At 37.3% G+C, this 17,869-nt stretch overlaps 2 protein-coding genes across 2 annotated transcripts; one reads left to right on the top strand and one right to left on the bottom strand.

The window, feature by feature from the left end:
• Positions 1–934: 934 nt before the first annotated feature.
• On the top strand, positions 935–7,857 carry pitpnbl (phosphatidylinositol transfer protein, beta, like). The gene is made up of 11 exons (XM_027139177.2): positions 935–1,064; positions 1,731–1,761; positions 2,085–2,230; positions 3,917–4,008; positions 4,125–4,132; positions 4,284–4,358; positions 4,485–4,568; positions 5,959–6,036; positions 6,171–6,278; positions 6,411–6,533; positions 6,915–7,857. Exons 1-11 carry the CDS (start codon positions 1,045–1,047, stop codon positions 6,960–6,962), a joined length of 813 nt encoding a protein of 270 aa, XP_026994978.1. The 5' UTR covers positions 935–1,044; the 3' UTR covers positions 6,963–7,857.
• A 6,539-nt stretch (positions 7,858–14,396) lies between these two features.
• On the bottom strand, positions 14,397–17,642 carry cabp5b (calcium binding protein 5b). The gene is made up of 7 exons (XM_027139157.2): positions 17,529–17,642; positions 17,037–17,174; positions 16,376–16,406; positions 15,766–15,909; positions 15,468–15,577; positions 15,053–15,200; positions 14,397–14,615 (listed from the first exon to the last, which is right to left on the bottom strand). Exons 2-7 carry the CDS (start codon positions 17,142–17,144, stop codon positions 14,587–14,589), a joined length of 570 nt encoding a protein of 189 aa, XP_026994958.1. The 5' UTR covers positions 17,145–17,174; positions 17,529–17,642; the 3' UTR covers positions 14,397–14,586.
• Positions 17,643–17,869: the final 227 nt, after the last annotated feature.

Raw genomic sequence — 17,869 nt, 5'->3', positions numbered from 1 at the left:
AACTGAGCATTTCTGCAGTGCTACAGCTTGGTTTCTTGGACACAGTCTGCACCTTGTCTACACCAGAATGCATGGTATGTTTGTTTCGCTTTCTGAAGCTGGAATAATCTAGATTTGAATCCCTTTCTCTCTGTATTTGATGATGATCTGCACTTGATTTGACTCAGACAGACCACCTCACTCAGTCTGCACCTAAGTGCATCTGTCTTACCTGCTTAAATAATAAATTGCTGTGAAAATTCACCAGGATTCAATTTAAATAGACTACATTCTTAAATAAAACACCTATAGGAAATATTACCCATAGGTTTCCAAATGTCTGTTATCCCAGCACATGCAAGACATTGTAAAATAGTCAGCTCTAATTAAGGGTGTATTTGTGCACCATAATGTTTTCTGTTTTACTTGCACTAACATGCTATATCTAAGCATAAAATTGCAGACTGTATCCCATTTGTTCGACCCCATCCATCACTGGAAAGAAACCACCATAACATACCAACCCACATCCTAAGATGAAACTCACTTACAACAAACCACTTAAATCCAAAGAAATAGTGCCAAGTATACAATAGCCTACATGTAAGGCTATAAATACAAATACACTCTATGCAATTGTGTGTATCCAATTTCGTGGCAGAACTTTATGATTCTCCCACACAGTCAGGTGTCCACAAACTTCTGTATTTATCTTATGTCGCAGATTGAAACTCAAAATCCCTTCTAGCTAAGGCACATAGTTTAAAAATCACAGCAAGCTCCTCATTGTAGCACCAGACACACAGATGCTGTTTGTGATGTTGTTATGGATGATCTGGGTAGATGAAGGCTGGTGTATTTCATTTTGTAATTGTTAGTTATTAAGACCTGGGTATATCACTGTACTGACTAATGCAGCACCAGTACTTTATATACAACACCCCCCCACACCCCCGACCCTGTAAGCCCAGCCCACTTTCCTGGTGACACAAGCCAACGCGAGACTGTCCAATTTCCGCCGACCGAGAGCTTCTTGTTGGATGTACGGTTCTGTGCGGCTTCGGCATGGTACTCGTCAAAGAATAGTGAGTAACACTGATTCACCATTTTAGAGAAACGTACATTATAAACCTTTGATAAAGAGCAGGCGCTGTTTTCTCTTTTATTCCAAGTCTCTGGTTATATAAGAATGAATGCGAGTCGGTGATTGAGGGGGGTGGAGGGGTGGCGATTATTTGTCCTGTGCTAGCTTTAGCATTAGGGTGAGAAATTTAGCCTGTTGGCTAAACCTATCTAAAGCAACGTTAGCATGTATTTCCGTTATATATAACCGTTAGATCAAACCGCGACCACACAATGTCCGGTTTACAAACGATCCCATGTACATCGCGCTCCTATTAGAGTAACGGGAATAAATAACGTTAGCTAGCTTAACCAGCTAACGGGGCGGAAAAGCGGCTTCACACCGGGTACTGGAGCAAGGCGTTGGACTGGCCGGGAAATATTTCCCCCTGTACCCGTATTCCGGGAAATAGTACTAAGATTGGACAATAGTTTATACCCGCAGTCAATCAACACACAAAAACATTTTGTACATTTCGGATTGGCTGCGAGGATAAAATATGAACCAATCTCGATACAGGAGGCGGGATTAATCAGAATGCGGGTAGGAATACAAGCAGTAGTCCATTGTATTAGCTAGTTGACGTCTTAACGAGTGATCTGTTTATTTCTGTTCATCTCTATTTTAGTCAAGTGGTGTTGCCATGCTCGGTAGAAGAGGTAAGTTAAAATTCACAATCACTGCAACAATTTAGCCCATTTTGACTGCATTCATCTAGATAGATAGCTCCATGATGTCTAATGTTTGCATTGTTTACCCCCAGTATCTGATGTACTGTGTAACACCTCTGTCTCAACACATCTTCTCAATAACAACTTGATGAATTTAACATGGGTTTATGATTCATTACATTGTGTCAAGATTGTGAAACCTTGGTCTTTTGGCTCCTGAGAGGCCTCTTTTATGTGCATTCTTGTGCACTTCATATTTAAAGTAGATGTGTGATTCCTTTGCCATTAGTTGCTTGTGTAATCCCCACCAGTACCAGGTTGGCCAGCTGTACTCGGTTGCAGAGGCCAGTAAGAACAACACAGGAGGAGGCGAAGGGATTGAAGTCCTCAGAAATGAACCGTACGAGAAAGAAGGGGAGAAGGGCCAGTACACCCACAAAATCTACCACATACACAGGTACATACATCTTTCTTCAGTATTCCTGCCGAAATCTGGAAACTGTTGTAGTAGTAGAGGAGGCTTAATCTGAGTTCAGGAAAATAATTTCTCACGATAATGTTTACATATGCCTTATAGAATCTGTAAAATGTTTATCATTTAAAAAAAAAAGATCTTTTATATTTGCTTTTTTTTTTATTTAAGCACCGCTATGAGTTAGTTATTTCACATGATGTTCACATATAGATCATAGGACAAAATAATCAAAAGTTTACATGCGCTTTATTCTTCATAATATGTGCTGTTAGGAGGGAAGGGAACTGTTTTTGTGTTGAGTATTGTTCATGAATCACTTGTGTGTCCCGAGCATGTAAACTGCCTAGTGTTCTTCAGTCCTGCACGTTTCTTTGTTTTTCAGCATCTTCATTCTTTTGCATATTTGACTCCTTTCCAACAGAGGCTATATGATTTCAAAATCCATCTTTTTACACTGAGGATGATTGGGGAACTCGTACACAACTATTACGAACTGTGAAATCATTCACTGATGCTCAAGAAGGCAACAATTCAGGTTAAGGGCCAGTGGGGTGTAAATTTTTGAACCAGATGATTGGTGCAAACTATTATTTTGCCTTCTGGGAAACGTAAATATCTTATGTTACTTCTGAAGGGCAGTATTAGATCGAGAACAACTAGAAAAAAATAATAACAATTTACAACCTTTCTGTTCAAAAGACATCCCCTGACTATATATTAACTTGTTGCTTGCTTCGTTGACTTTTTTAGTGTGAAAAGATGGAGTGCAACATCATATAGCCGTTGTTGGGGAAAAAAAAGTCATTTTATTGGAGATGAAAGCAAAAAAATTGCAGGACCTGGAGGATTTTTCTGAAGAACAGTGGGCAGAATCAAGCGTATGTAAACTTTGGAACTGGTTTATTTGTGTGAATTCAGTTATTATTTTGTCTTTTGCACTAAAAGTAAATATGTTATCTGAAAGAGTACCAAATAAAAACAAGATATAAATTATACATTTTGCAGATTCTGCAAGGAATATGGAAACTTGTGTATGCTACAGGGTCTGGGTTCTTTCTTTCTTTCTATTCTTTCTATTCTTACTATTCTTTCTTTCTGTCTTTCTTTCTGTCTTTCTTTCTTTCTATACACTGTATAAATAAAAGTTGCTTTTTTCAGACCGAATAAAGAATGACTGCATTTCTGTGCTTCATTCCAAAAATATTATTTCTTTATTTTGATAATCCATTGCCCTAGCACGCTTACACACTTATCTACATAAAAAAGCAGATCATCATAGCTTCACTGTCCTGCCTTGTAGTTATATCTATGAGATAACTGAAAACTTTGTCCCGGCTGCAAGTATTGCTAACTTTAGCCATCAATATGGATATTGACTTGCCCTCAACATAATGACATTATTTTTTTTTTCTCCTATTGAGACACCATGGGATTATTTACATTGCAGGAAACAGAGAAGAGACTTTAGACTTTAGCTCTTTTTACTGTACTTGAGTGATTTAGGGCAGCAATTGTATAAGATTAAATCATACATCAGGAAAGCATAAAATGTTTTCTACAGGTTTAGGTGGAAAGTGCACAATACCGGGTACACAGACTCAAATTTAAAATGATTTTTTCCCTAAAAATTGACCTGAAGGTGTAAACGGTTCTTTCTTTGTTTTGCAGCAAGGTGCCCACCTTCATTCAGATGGTTGCCCCAGAAGGAGCGCTGGTGTTTCACGAGAAAGCCTGGAACGCCTATCCTTACTGTCGCACCAGTCAGTATTTTACAAACCATGCGTCTTGTTAAAAATATCATGATAGCTCGTTAGCAATTAATCCTATTTCTCCTTTTATTCCTTCTTGTCTCATCTGCTGGCTTACACTGATGCAGTTGTAACAGTGAGTCGTTTTTTATATTCCTGTTTGTTTTTTGTATTGCAACATTACTGTATGAATATTTTGTCGTATAAAGATCTTTTGTTACAGTTTAAGAAAATGAGTGTCTTTTTTTTTTTTTTTTTTGTCGTCTTCTTTTTTCTTCTTTTCCCAGAACGAGTACATGAAAGACGACTTTTTCATTAAGATCGAGACCTGGCACAAACCCGATTTGGGAACAACTGATAATGTAAGCTTAAGATTCAGTGAATGTGTATTGCTGATTACAGATAAAGTTCTTAAAACACATGAGAAATTCCCACTGTATAGTGGGAATAAAATGTTACTGATCCTCCTCTCTCGGTTTCCTCTGTAGCCTCATGGCCTTCCCTCTGAAGAGTGGGAGGAGACTGAAGTAGTGCCCATTGATATTGCCGATCGCTCTCAGGTGGACGATGCGGTAAGTCAGATCAGGAAATCTGAGCTATGAAAGCTTTTTTTTTGCCAGTCAGCGGGTACAAATAAGTAATCGCAGGTTTCGTCTTTATTTCAGTTTCCAGAGGACCTTTAACTAACTTCCTGTGCAGAATTTGTTTATTAAGGGTGCTGAGCATGGCTTTATGAGTGAAACCAGATGTAGTGCAGTCTACTGATTAGACAATAATCACTGATTTGTCAAATGATTTGCTACTCAATAACGATCGAAAAAAGAACACTAAATGACCAAAAACAGATTTTCCACCATTTTCCATTGCACAGAAGGCTTCAGGATTAATGCAGTGACCCTGCCAAAGTTTCTCCCTTCAAATGTCCTTTTAACATTGCTTTAGGAAGCAATATCACAATTTAATCATTCATATTCAATTCAATATCATACCACAGTGAAATGTTTCCCTTTTAATTCATTAACCCACATAAATTCCAAGCAAATCACCTACATTTTTTTGCCACTGAAATTTAAGATAATCACAGCAAGCAAGTCCGGCTGAATCTGTATGTGTTTTGTTTTAACACTGAAAGCTTTCTATTTTCAAAACAGTTTAACAATATGTCATCAAGGTAAAATGAATGCTGTTGAACACAATACTGTTTTTAATGGTATTGCCTGTCTAATTCATGTCCAAAGTTGCAGTCATGTAAGATTCACATTACCAGATATTTAGAAATCAAATCGTTCACCCAAAGCATGCTTTTACATGTGGCTTCACTTGGGTCTGTTGCCAACTTTACTGCAGGCCAAAAAGCTCACTCTTACTCTTGCCAAGTAGTTTGTCCTATGAGCTGGACAAGTGACAGCTCGTCACATATTGTAATGTAAAACAAGCCACATGCCAAGATCCTTTGGCAAATTTTAAATAGTACTTTACTAATTCAGTAGGTAAACGATTTGTAATCACTAGTGAATTAATCACATTCTCCTGAGAATTACGTCCTTGAATGTTAATAGAATGGAAACAGACACGGGGGTTATATCGGGATGTAGTTCTTGATTTGGTTTAGTAACTATATGAAGGAGGTATACAGGTTTTAGAGTACATGTTGAACTGTCTGAGAAATCAGTATTCAATTTCTTTTTATAATTATACTCGTTATGCCAAAGGAAGTCAAAAATAGCTTTTCCCTTCTCCTAATTATTATCTGATATCCAGTCATTAAAGCTAAGGGTTATCTGGATAATACATTTAAACAGATGGCACATTTCTAAGCCATACAATTCTGTTCTGGACTATGTGATGTTAAAATAAAAGTCTACCGCCTTTCTCTGTTCTCATCGCAAGGGAAAACCATCCAAGCTCCATAATTATACATGAAAAAATTTATTTATTGGTTCATTTAAATGTATTTTTCAGGATTACAAGCCAGATGAGGATCCTGCTCTCTTTCACTCTGAGAAGACTGGTAGGGGACCACTGGGACCAGGCTGGAAGGTAAACACACACACAGACACACACACAGACACACACACAGACACACACACAGACACACACACGCACACCCCTACGTCAACACGTACAACTTTTCCAAAGTAAATGCTTTTCTGCTTTAAATTGTTTTTCTGCAGAAAGAGCTTCATAACAGTAACTGTCCCTATATGACTGCATATAAGTTGGTGACTGTACATTTTCGCTGGTGGGGTCTGCAGGGCCGTGTGGAGAACTTCATTCACAAGGTAATAGGTTACGTTATCCATCTTTCAGTTTGGACTTTTGATTGCAAAAGTGTATGAGAAGCACAATGTAAAAACATACATACATAAAATCTACCCTGATTTTGCTCTACCTTGCTCTTTGTCTTCGAGCAGCAGGAAAAGAGGCTCTTTACTAATTTTCACCGGCAGCTGTTCTGCTGGCTGGACCGCTGGGTGGACTTGACCATGGATGACATCCGAAGGATGGAGGAAGAGACACAGAGGGAACTGGACCAGGTAAAACATGGCACCATGTCCCTTTTTATTCTCCTACAAACAGAGGAAATTCCATTTGTGTATGCAGTTTGTAAAGCATCCTAAGAATGATTTGATATATATCAAGAGTAAACCTCCTGGCATTAACAATAGCAAGATACAATTATGCTCCTTCATCTGGAGTCAAACCTTTGAACTCTTCTCTGAAATTGCCTTAAAACTCACCCTAATATTCACCCTAAAACTCTTTAAGGCAGCTTAGTGAGCCTAAACCTGGCACACTTATTGGTGTATACAAATCCCTTGGGTTATAACACAAGTCCAATCACTGGCCTAAATTGTCCAAAAATTGTGTATGAATATATAGCTGATCTATATACAATGTGTATGTCTTCTTTACAGATGCGTAACCAGGGATCGGTGAGAGGAATGAAAGCAGGAGATGACTAGAGTAAGAACAAGCAAGGAATGGATAGAAACCCAGGGCTACTTTTAATTTTACCTCCTTCAGTCCTCACATGGCCGATCACAATCTGCCACTTCACTAAGCCCTTTTGAACAGGAAACTGTCATCTTTTACCCAGGAAGTGTCCGTTACCTTGTGTGAGAGAGTGTGTGCGCGCGTGCGCATGTGCACGTGTTTGTAAAATGTGCGTGTGCATTTGTGCCGGTGCGGTTTGCCTTACATGACCTCATCATTTGCTGCCAAATTCTTTTGGATTTTACTTTAAATGTGTTAATGTCAGAATTTCTTTTTATAATTAAGTATTATAACTGTTCTACGGTTTTTGGCTTATTTTGCAACCATCAGCTTTGTACTGAGCGTGCCGGTGTGGTCCTAAGAGCCAATCAAGTTTTACAACAACAGTTTGGGGGGTGCACTTCACTAAACTTGTATTTCAAACCTGAATAAACAACTAAGTAATTTACTTCTTATTACAATTAAATTTGAGTCTGTCTGACATTTTCAATGAGAAATTAATGTACACTACAAGAAAAGGGCATGTGTAATAAACCCATGCACAAGTCATTGAAACAAAATGTATGCATAATGCTTGTTTTCCTCGTATGAAACTCACAGCACGATGGACAGAGCTTCTGTAAGGGTTTCTCCTTTTTTCTGTTGGATTCCTCTCTGCACTGAAGGCTTGATTCAGAGTGTCCTCGTTGCTGGGTGAGAGGAGCTGTTTGTAGATGAGACTCTTTTTAACCTCAAGAAGCTTTCCCACTTTTGACTGACATGTGGCATGCCGAGCCTCACCTCTTGGCTGAGGCAAATCCTATCTTTTGGAACTGATTTACAATAATGTAACAACAAAATAAAAACCAACGTCATTGACTGTCATTTATCTGCTCTCTGTCTTTGGACATCTCTCTGGTTTTATTTTGAAATGTACAAAAAAAGGTGACAAATTAAAGGAAAAATCGTGGTTTTGTAGAATGCTTTGATGACCATGGAAATGATGTAAATCGTACTTTGTGATTTCCCAGTGCCCAGAAAAAAAGAAAAGAAAAACACCTTTGTGAGATTTTCCCTCATCCTCAACAACTGTGTCACCTTTAATGTGTCACCTATAATCATGTGGTAAGAGAACATTTGCAGAAAAATCATACAAAAACGGTCAAGAGGTACAGTTAATGTCGCATATTGATGTTCCTGGGCTTTGACAGAGAATTGTGCAAAAAAAAAAGGCTTCAGGTCAAGTTCTCATTAAACATCAGTATAAAGCAATAATATGATCTCTGTGACTTTGATCATGGCATGGTTGTTTGTGCAAGATGGGCTGGTTAAGGTGGGCTGAGTATTGAATACTGAGCACTGAGGATCACAAACTGCTGAACTGGGATTTTCACATGCAGCATTGTCTAGAGTTTACACACAATGGTGTGAAAAACAAAAAAAAAACAGTTGAGTGGAAACATCTTGCTGATAGGAGAAGACAGTGTTACATGGCCAGACAGTCTATAGTAACTAAAAAAAAAAACCCTCATCATTGGTGAGCTGAAAAGCATTTCAGTTCAAGATTAGAAAAGGAAATTATCAGGTCTTTTTTTTTCCCAGTCTTCACTTGTCCAGTTTAGGTGAGTCTATATCCAGGATAATTTCAGATTCCTGTTCTTGGCTTAATGTTACACATCTACTTCAAGGTTTTATATTTTGTGTCTTCTGTAATACTTTTCTGCTCACCACGGTTATAAAGAGTGATCATGAGAGGTACTTTAACTTCCTGTCATGTCCGATAAGTCTGATCATTCATTATGATGTGTAAGATTGTTGTGTGACAATCCTACATCAGCAGTTTTTTTTAAATGCTTGAAGCAGCCCATCTGGCACCAACAAGCCACAGTTACAGAGATCACACTTTTTGATGTTTGATGTGATCAGGGCTTTTTATTGTATGTTATAGCATAATTGAACAACTTTCAAAACACCATATTACTGGAACTAGTAGGTTAATTATTAGACTAATACAGAGGAAAAGCAGTGAGCAAAATGTCACTAGATGCTGTTTTGATGCATTTTCCAAGATATTGTTAAATATGGTAACAGATTTAGTTTATTTCAGAATCAAGCAGAGGATAGGACATTAGAAATTATTAGAAATAATCACGTTTAACAATTTGCTTTAATCTGTAGATGATTCATTTCACAAGAACAAGCTCAAGACACATGCACACACTTGCCAGATTTGAGGAACAGATTTGGGGAAATTTCAACAGGGATTTGTGCTCATTATGTTGCCTGAATAAACAAGATTAAAGTTTGTCTTGTTTCATATGACATGCACAGAGCTGGTCTGTGGCAGATGTTTATAATCCAGCCCAATATTCTTGCATGTGTCTGTTGGGTCTCGTGTCCTCTGAGTTGTCCAGCTGTCTGTACTGCAGGGTGTGTTTATAGAGTCCAGTATGGGCTGTTAATCTCCAGATTAGTTTCTTTGAAGGTTACATTCAGTCCTATATGTAACGTTAAATTACAATACACAGACTTTCTAGAATGATATCATTAAGAGAAATTTTCTTATTCCTAGCTGCAGCTCTCCACTGTTAAGTGAGGAACAAAGCATGCATGTTATACAAAAATGGGATGGTGTTATGTTTATCACCTTGCAGATGATTTGATTATAACAGAATGTACCTAGGGCATTTAATATCTTATACCACAGACATAAGCAAAGTGAATTTTTATTATTTAAAGAAGGACATGTAATACTTTAGATCAGTTTATAGATGTTAAGTGTTGTGGAACGTCTATAAAACAAGTTAGTTATAGTTATGTTTAAGTTATAGCAGCTACAAACAGTCATTCCAATGAGCCACTTTTTTCTCAGTTTAATAATCTGGTCATTTTACATATCAACAAGAACTAAGAACTTACTTTATGACTCCTTCTATAAATCCATCCATCCATCCATCCATTTTCTACCGCTTAAAAAACATCTATGCAGTTAAAACTAGATAATTCATCAATGCCTTGCAGAATCAGATTGAGACCTGTTTTGATAAATGTGTCGTGGTGACTTAAGTGAGCTAAGATCTTAATATATTTTATACAATACATATACAACAAAATTTAGTTCGGCAACTTTCAGACAGCAACAAGTACATTCAAACATAATATTCCGGGAAGAAATGTAAATTATGAAGTTAAAAAAGAAGAATTAAACAGAGGACACTAAAATATGTACAAGATTGTGCATAGGTATAATGACATTAATATTGAAATATATATTGCATATAAACTTTTATAGGAACCTTTTATAATCTTCTGCTGTTGTAGATCATCCACCTCAAGGTTTGATGTGTTATAAGATATTATAAGATGCTTTTCTGTTCACTACGGTTGTAAAGAGTGCTTATTCCTGTAGTCTAACTGTCAGCTCTGAAATGTCTGATCTTTCTGCTCTGATCTCTCACACAACAAGGTGCTTCAGCCTGCAGAATCTCTGTACACATGATGTTTTTGTTTTTTTTGCATCATTCTGTGTAAAGTCTAGATCTGATGTGTGGGAAAATCCTACAAGATCAGAGAGTTTCTGAAAGTCACAGAAATCAGTGTGTATATATCACACATTGATTAAAACCATTAGAAACGTATTACACATTTTATAAAGTGACAAATTGAACTGATTGTGTTATACTGTATATTCACAATACTATAGAAACTGAACATAGGCAAAAAGAGCATTTAAATTTCCATTTTTTACAAATCCTCCTTTAGTAGACCATCGAAATCCCACACTACAGTATGTAAATTGTGACCAGGAACAGTTATGTCATCAAAGCTGCCAGTATACAGGATGCATCCTGCTTATATGCAGTCACCGTGGATTAAATCAACCACACATTAAATTACTGGGAATTAATATTGTATTTGGAAGAAGGAATCCTATACATCAATATCTATATTTTGGGGATTAAAGAAAGGAAGTCATGCATCATGGTGCATTATATTCATGATGTGCTTGTTTCTGTGTGATTCATTTCTTTGGGTTTTAATGTTGTTTGTATTTTTACTCTTGTTTTATTTCGGTTTTATTAAATCGCCAGACCTCCAGCTGCAATATAATTATGCAAACTGATTTATAAATTATTCTTTCCTGTATGCATGTTTATTTTTTGGCTTTCTTGCAGAAAAAGAACAAAAATCTTTGTTTATTGTATGCCAAACTTTATTTGCATTAGTTTCCTGTGATTTTAATACATTTTAAATTAGTGTCAGAATTATTTTTGTATGATTATGCTGTCTATTGGGATCATTTTGTTATTCTTACTGGGATTTGGCACGTTGACGTATGTGTAGTTGTTCGTGCAGTATTGCAGCATTTGCAGGAAGGTGTGTAATAAGCATTACCCATTACAGTAGCATTCTGTAAATTTTATTTACACAATCTCTATATGATCCTGTTTAAAATACAACCAGTTGATGTTATGTATTATTGTTACATACATAAATTTTCACACATTTTCAAGGGTGCTAGTAATTCTGGATCCGACCGTATAATTGGTGGTGACCCAATTCTCCAGCATTAGGCCTAAATGCATGTCCATGATGTATGCATGTGGCCTGTACATATGTTCATGTAAGTCAGTTAATCCACTCTGATCCATTCACCTATGCCATGTGCATCATTCATTCATTCATTTTCTACCGCTTTATCCAAACTTCTCGGGTCACGGGGAGCCTGTGCCTATCTCAGGCGTCATCGGGCATCAAGGCAGGATACACCCTGGACGGAGTGCCAACCCATCGCAGGGCACACACTCTCTCATTCACTCACACAATCACACACTACGGACAATTTTTCCAGAGATGCCAATCAACCTACCATGCATGTCTTTGGACCAGGGGAGGAAACCGGAGTACCCGGAGGAAACCCCCGAGGCACGGGGAGAACATGCAAACTCCGCACACACAAGGCGGATGCGGGAATCGAACCCCGACCCTGGCGGTGTGAGGCGAACGTGCTACCCACTAAGCCACCGTGCCCCCACGCCATGTGCATCATAATGAGTGTAAAATGTCACTGATAAACTGGATAATCTGTGTATATGAGTGAAAGTGACCTCAAATGCAGTGACAGATGTGATCATTAACAAAGCATCTTAACTACTTACTCGACTCACTGATGCAGCTGGAGCTGGTAGGAGAAAGGACACAGATATATGTGATTAATACTAAGAAGTCTAGGTATAATTCCGATGCTGGACCATTTTAATTTAAGCAACTGTATTTAGATTAGCACACTTTTCTCCAACGTTCATTAGGTTTCTGTCCCGAAATTAGTTATACTCATTAACTCCCAGCTAGCTGACACTTCATTATCACTCACAAACAAAGGGACGATCATTAATTATCTATGTATTTGGGTGACATGGAGCTGTGAATTTCAAAGACAAGCAACAAAGTAACAGCATTACAAAAGACATTTGAACTTGAATTGAGATTTCTCTTAATTCTTAAGTTTGGGATAGTGTTTCAGAATCAGAATCAGAATCAGTATGTTAACACACAAGGAATTTGGTTCCAGCTGTTTGTAACTCTCAAAAGTACAGACATATGAGTTTAGTAAAGCAATACACCCAAATGTGGCTTGACATTTCCTCATTGCACAATTTTTAGAGTGAGTATCATTTATCACCCCAGTCTGGGAGCGTGACAGCTAAAATTTGTTTCCTTTAAGACATCCATGGCATCTTTTTGAAACTTTTGCTTATTCAGTGCTACAAAGGGAAAGCTGAATGCTCTTGGAGGAGAGCACTAACTACACACTTTAGTACACAAGTTAACAGACACTCATACATTGCTAGTTACACTGTGTCACTTTGACTTAGCAAAGAAATGACATTCTTGCTCCAGCTTGTTATAGATGGTTGTACTGTTTGCATTCAGTCTTGATTTATTTTGTGTAAAGTTGTAAGGGTCAAGGATGCACAGTTACTCGACTTTGGAGAGGCTGTAAGCTGCATTTTTAAGCAGAAAGCATTTAAACAGTCTGATCTAGTAGGGTTACTTGATCTAGCTAGCTAAAGGACATGCATAAGTACATATGATTACACTCCTATATGCTTTTTGAACATACCATACCAGATATAGTCCCTTTGCTGTTATAAGAAGCTTCTCTCTCCTGGGAAGGCTTTCCAGATTTTGGCGTGTGGCTGTCAGGAGGTCAATTGTGCAGTCTGTGTTCTAGTTCCAGATGTTTAGTGGAATTGAGGTCAGGGCTCTGTGTAGTCCACTTGAGTTCTTCTACGTATCTTCCATCTTTGGCAAATTCTGTCTTTATGGAGCTTGCTTTGTGCTCTGCACTATTGTCATGCTGGAACAGATTTGGACCACTTTGTTCCAGTGAACAATTTGTAAGGTTACAGCAAATAAAGACATCCAATACAACTGTATTCTTCCAACTTTGTGGCAAGAGCCACATATGGGTTTGATGGTCAAGAGTAAATAAACAGTTTGGCCATATAGTGTAGCTAAAAAACTGGGAAACTTATATTCATAGTTTAATGTAGTCCAAGTTTACTCTATATAGATTACTATATTCATTCATTCATTCATTCATTCATTCATTCATTCATTCATTCATTCATTCATTCATTTTCTACCACTTATCCGAACTACGGGGGTCACGGGGAGCCTGTGCCTATCTCAGGTGTCTTCGGGCACCAAGGCAGGATACACCCTGGACGGAGTGCCAACCGATCGCAGGGCACACACACACTCTCATTCACTCACACACTTAGATTACTATATAATTTAAAAAAAAAAGCTTTTTAAATGCTTTATTTTTTTGCCTACACCCTGTCTGCTTAATGTCCTGAATAATGTAAATCTCTATCAAATTCTTAGTCTCACCACTGTCCTCAACTACTGTCCCTGTGACTTTACATGCTTTTTGAGACAGAACAGGATTTGTTCAAATTACAGGTTTATCCTAATTCATATAAATACTTCAAGGGTGCACAGCTGTCAGCTACCAATTTAGGTTTATCTACTACAGAAGTAATTCATTCAGTGGAAGGGAGAGGATGCTTAATCGCTCAGAATCGGGACCAATCCTCTAACTTAATATAGAATGTTCTGCTGTATTAGGAGACATTACATTGGAATAAATCTGTGTGAATATGAGGAATGAAAAACAGGCAGGGAGAGAGATGTTTAAAATCTTTAAAGAGTGAAAAGCAAAAGCCAAATACCTCTCGTTTTATAGAATGACTTAATAAACATACAAATTACTGAGTGCTTGGTTGTATTTGTCTTTATTTAAAACTCTACAGTTTAATCCATATAAGATACATGCATATAAAACATACATAATCTATGCAATTGTATATGATTTGATGTATATGACTCAAGGTTCATATAAGTCAACGTTCCTATGTGTAAACTATAACGTTTCTTGAATAATTTCTTGCAGAAACACACAAACGATTTATGAATTAATCCGTTCGGATCCAGCTCGATAAATGAGGCACAAGATGAGTAATGCTGCTTGTTTGTTGTTAGTGTTTGTAGTGTTTTTCTTTGTTTTGTTTAACCTCTTTAAATCCTCTTCACTTTCTTCTATTTTTAATCTCGTGACATCATTCTGACAAATTCTGAAAGGAGAGAGAATGACATGTCATTTAGACAACAGACATTTTTTATCGTATGTTAAATTCTATTTGAGGAAGCAGATTTCTGTCTTTGTGTATAAACGTGAAGTGTAGAAAGCATGTACTGTAGCTACTCTTTAAACCACACAAAACACACACACACACAAACACACACACGTACACACACACAGAATTGATTGGAGACTGTAGCATCTATATGGTCACTGACAATGTGTCTTTGACTATAACAACAAATCTTGAACATTTGTTTCTTTGGCTCGTCACATCTGCTCTTTTTGTATGAGTTCTTAAACATAAATATTTCTATCATCCAAACTTCCTTTCAACATAAAGCATTTAAATGATTAATAATTGAACTATAAACAAGTTTATGTGCGTGTGTTTGTGAGAGAGAGAAAGAGAGAGAGAGAAATTCTTACCTTCAAAGTCCACTGTTCCGTCTCCATTATTGTCGGCCTCTCTCACCACAGCCTCAATCTCTTTAATGTTAGAGTTTTCCCCAAGCAGCTTCTTCATAGCATGCCCCAGCTCATCGATTGTGATGGCACCATCACCGTCCATGTCAAACTACACACACACACACGCACACACACACACACACACACACACACACACACACACACACACACACACACACACACACACACACACACACACACACACACACACACACACACACACACACACACACACACACACACACACACACACACACAAACAATAAAATAGTAAGTGGCAAAGACACAGTGTTAGCATGCTTTCTCAAATGTTTTTTAAATTAAAGCATGAGAAAGTGCTGAATATTCAGGATAGATCTGGATGTAATGTCCTCACCTCTCTGAATGCTTCCTTTAACTCCTTCAGGCCAATCATTCCAGCTGTCTCTGCTAAGAGCTTAGGAGCCATGAGTTCCACAAAATCCTCAAAGTCTACTTGTCCCCCAACTAGCATCAGAGAAAGAGATTGAGATTTGTGTATAAACAAAAGTATTGCTAAATGATTGTCTAATATATAGCATACAGATTAGAATCAACAGAACGTCAGGTATACCTTAATTGATATAAGATAAACAGAGTTAAGGTATATGAAAGGAAATATGCATATAAAAATGAAACTCTGGACTGTTTCTTACGATTCATGTTGATGTTCTGACTGAGTTCAATCAGCTCCATTTCAGTGGGCATGTATCCCATAGTCCGCATCAGATTGCCCAAATCTTTACAGCTGATGAGCCCATCCCTATCCTTATCAAACTCGGTAAAGGCCTGTTGCAATTCTGAATCATACAATCACACACAATTACTTAGGCATTTTTTAAATTTAATCTCTGTCCATCAGGTCTATAGTTTATGTGGAATTATCATAAATAATTATTTGGACATTTTTCATCTGTACTGAGAAGAGAAAAGAAACTGATGAAATTGATTTACAAGTCTAATTGAAGTTTGGGAATTCCAGCAATAAAATTTAAGTGTACTTATGTGTAATGTGTATGTGTAATGTGTAGTAAATAATAATGTGTTATTAACAAAGATTTAACAATCAGCCAATCACGTAGCAACAGCAAATACAGGTCAAGAGCTTCATCCACATGTTCATCAACATGAACGCTGTTTCCTTTAACTATTTATTGCGGCAGCCAGATCAGATTTTACACCTGTCAGCCAATAAAATGCACATAAAGTGGACAGAGATTACAATAAACAATAAATGACTATGTTATTCTAATAAATGAAATGTACCTTCTATCTCTTCAGCTGCAAGTTTCCGTTCCTGTAAAGCAAATCACAGTCATCGTTCAATTTGCTGAGTTTCTATACATAAAACAGGTCAAAACACACACACACACACACACACACACACACACACACACACACACACACACACACACACACACACACACACACACACACACACACACACACACACACACATACACACAGAGAATGAACAGAAATATATCCTGCATATTACCCCCAACAATATCAGTAAACTAAATGAAAGAAAACCATGTAGCCTCAATTTCTAAATGACTTTGAGCCCTTTTGCAGCCACAGATGAAAGAGATATATATAAAAATAGTTTAGAAAATTGTAGAAAGGCAATTATGTTTGCTGGCTGCAGATGAATATTAAAAGAGCAAAATCCTGCAAAATAAAGTAGCTGAATAGAAGCCAGAGGGATATAACAGCAGAAGTTTGCTATAAACACCAGCGCTGGGTGTGATAATAGACAGTGACTTCCAATAGTACAGCTTTATGAACACAGACAGACAGACAGACACACACAAGTACTTTCACACAAATGTTTAGACTCTCAAATGTATACACACACAACCGGTTTGACACCACAAATCATTTAATTACAGAGTAAACAGAGAGATGTGAATATATTTAAACTTACAATGTTCCTCCCTCTGAGAAAGATACAAGCTGGTCCCAGATGTATGCTCTCAGACTCATCCCGGCCCCCACACAGCGAGTGTGTGAACATGTATGCCTGTGTTTCCATATGGATACTGTGGTAGTCTTCAGTAGGATTCTAAATAAAAACTGGTCAATAACCTTGTGCTCAAAGAAACAACAAAAAAATAGAAATGTAATAAAATGTAAAGGAAATCAGTTTGCAATTCATTTAAATGTAAACAATGTCACAAGGTGTTAATTATGAGTGCGTATTATTAGAGAGCTGTGCCAAGCCATGAATTCATGGCACCCAAAAAAATTAAATGTCAATTATTTCAAAAAGAAATGCTAGAAATTTGCATACATATTTACAGTATGAACATTTAGCGATATTAGCTATATTAATTTTTTTTCAAATTCTAAATATGTAAAAAAAAAAAAAACATCAGAATTTTGTTAGAATATTTTTTCTATAAACTTTGTCACTCACCTGAATCTTCACCACCTGCTTATTTCCAGTGAAGAATTCTCTCACTTATTGTCTTTGAAGAGCTTGGTCAAACAACTAAAGATTGCATGTTCATGTCTGTGTGTCCACAACCAGTGAATGATCAACAAGATAAAGAGAGAAAAAAAAGAGTGGAATGGATGAGACATGACAAAGGGAGAGAGCAAAAGAATGTGATTGGACAATAGAAGAGACAGATGGGGCAGGATTCTGTGACAGTGATGGATTTTGACTGATGTAGACCACACATGATACAGTGTGATAGTTCTTGTGGTTAAAAAAAAAATTCTTATGTGATGACACCATACCATAGTGTTTGAGAG

This window comes from Tachysurus fulvidraco, chromosome 15 (genome assembly GCF_022655615.1).
Source record: "Tachysurus fulvidraco isolate hzauxx_2018 chromosome 15, HZAU_PFXX_2.0, whole genome shotgun sequence".
NCBI lineage: Eukaryota > Metazoa > Chordata > Actinopteri > Siluriformes > Bagridae > Tachysurus > Tachysurus fulvidraco.
Note: the sequence above shows the minus strand (reverse complement) of the source record. Positions and strands in the feature narration are given on the sequence as shown.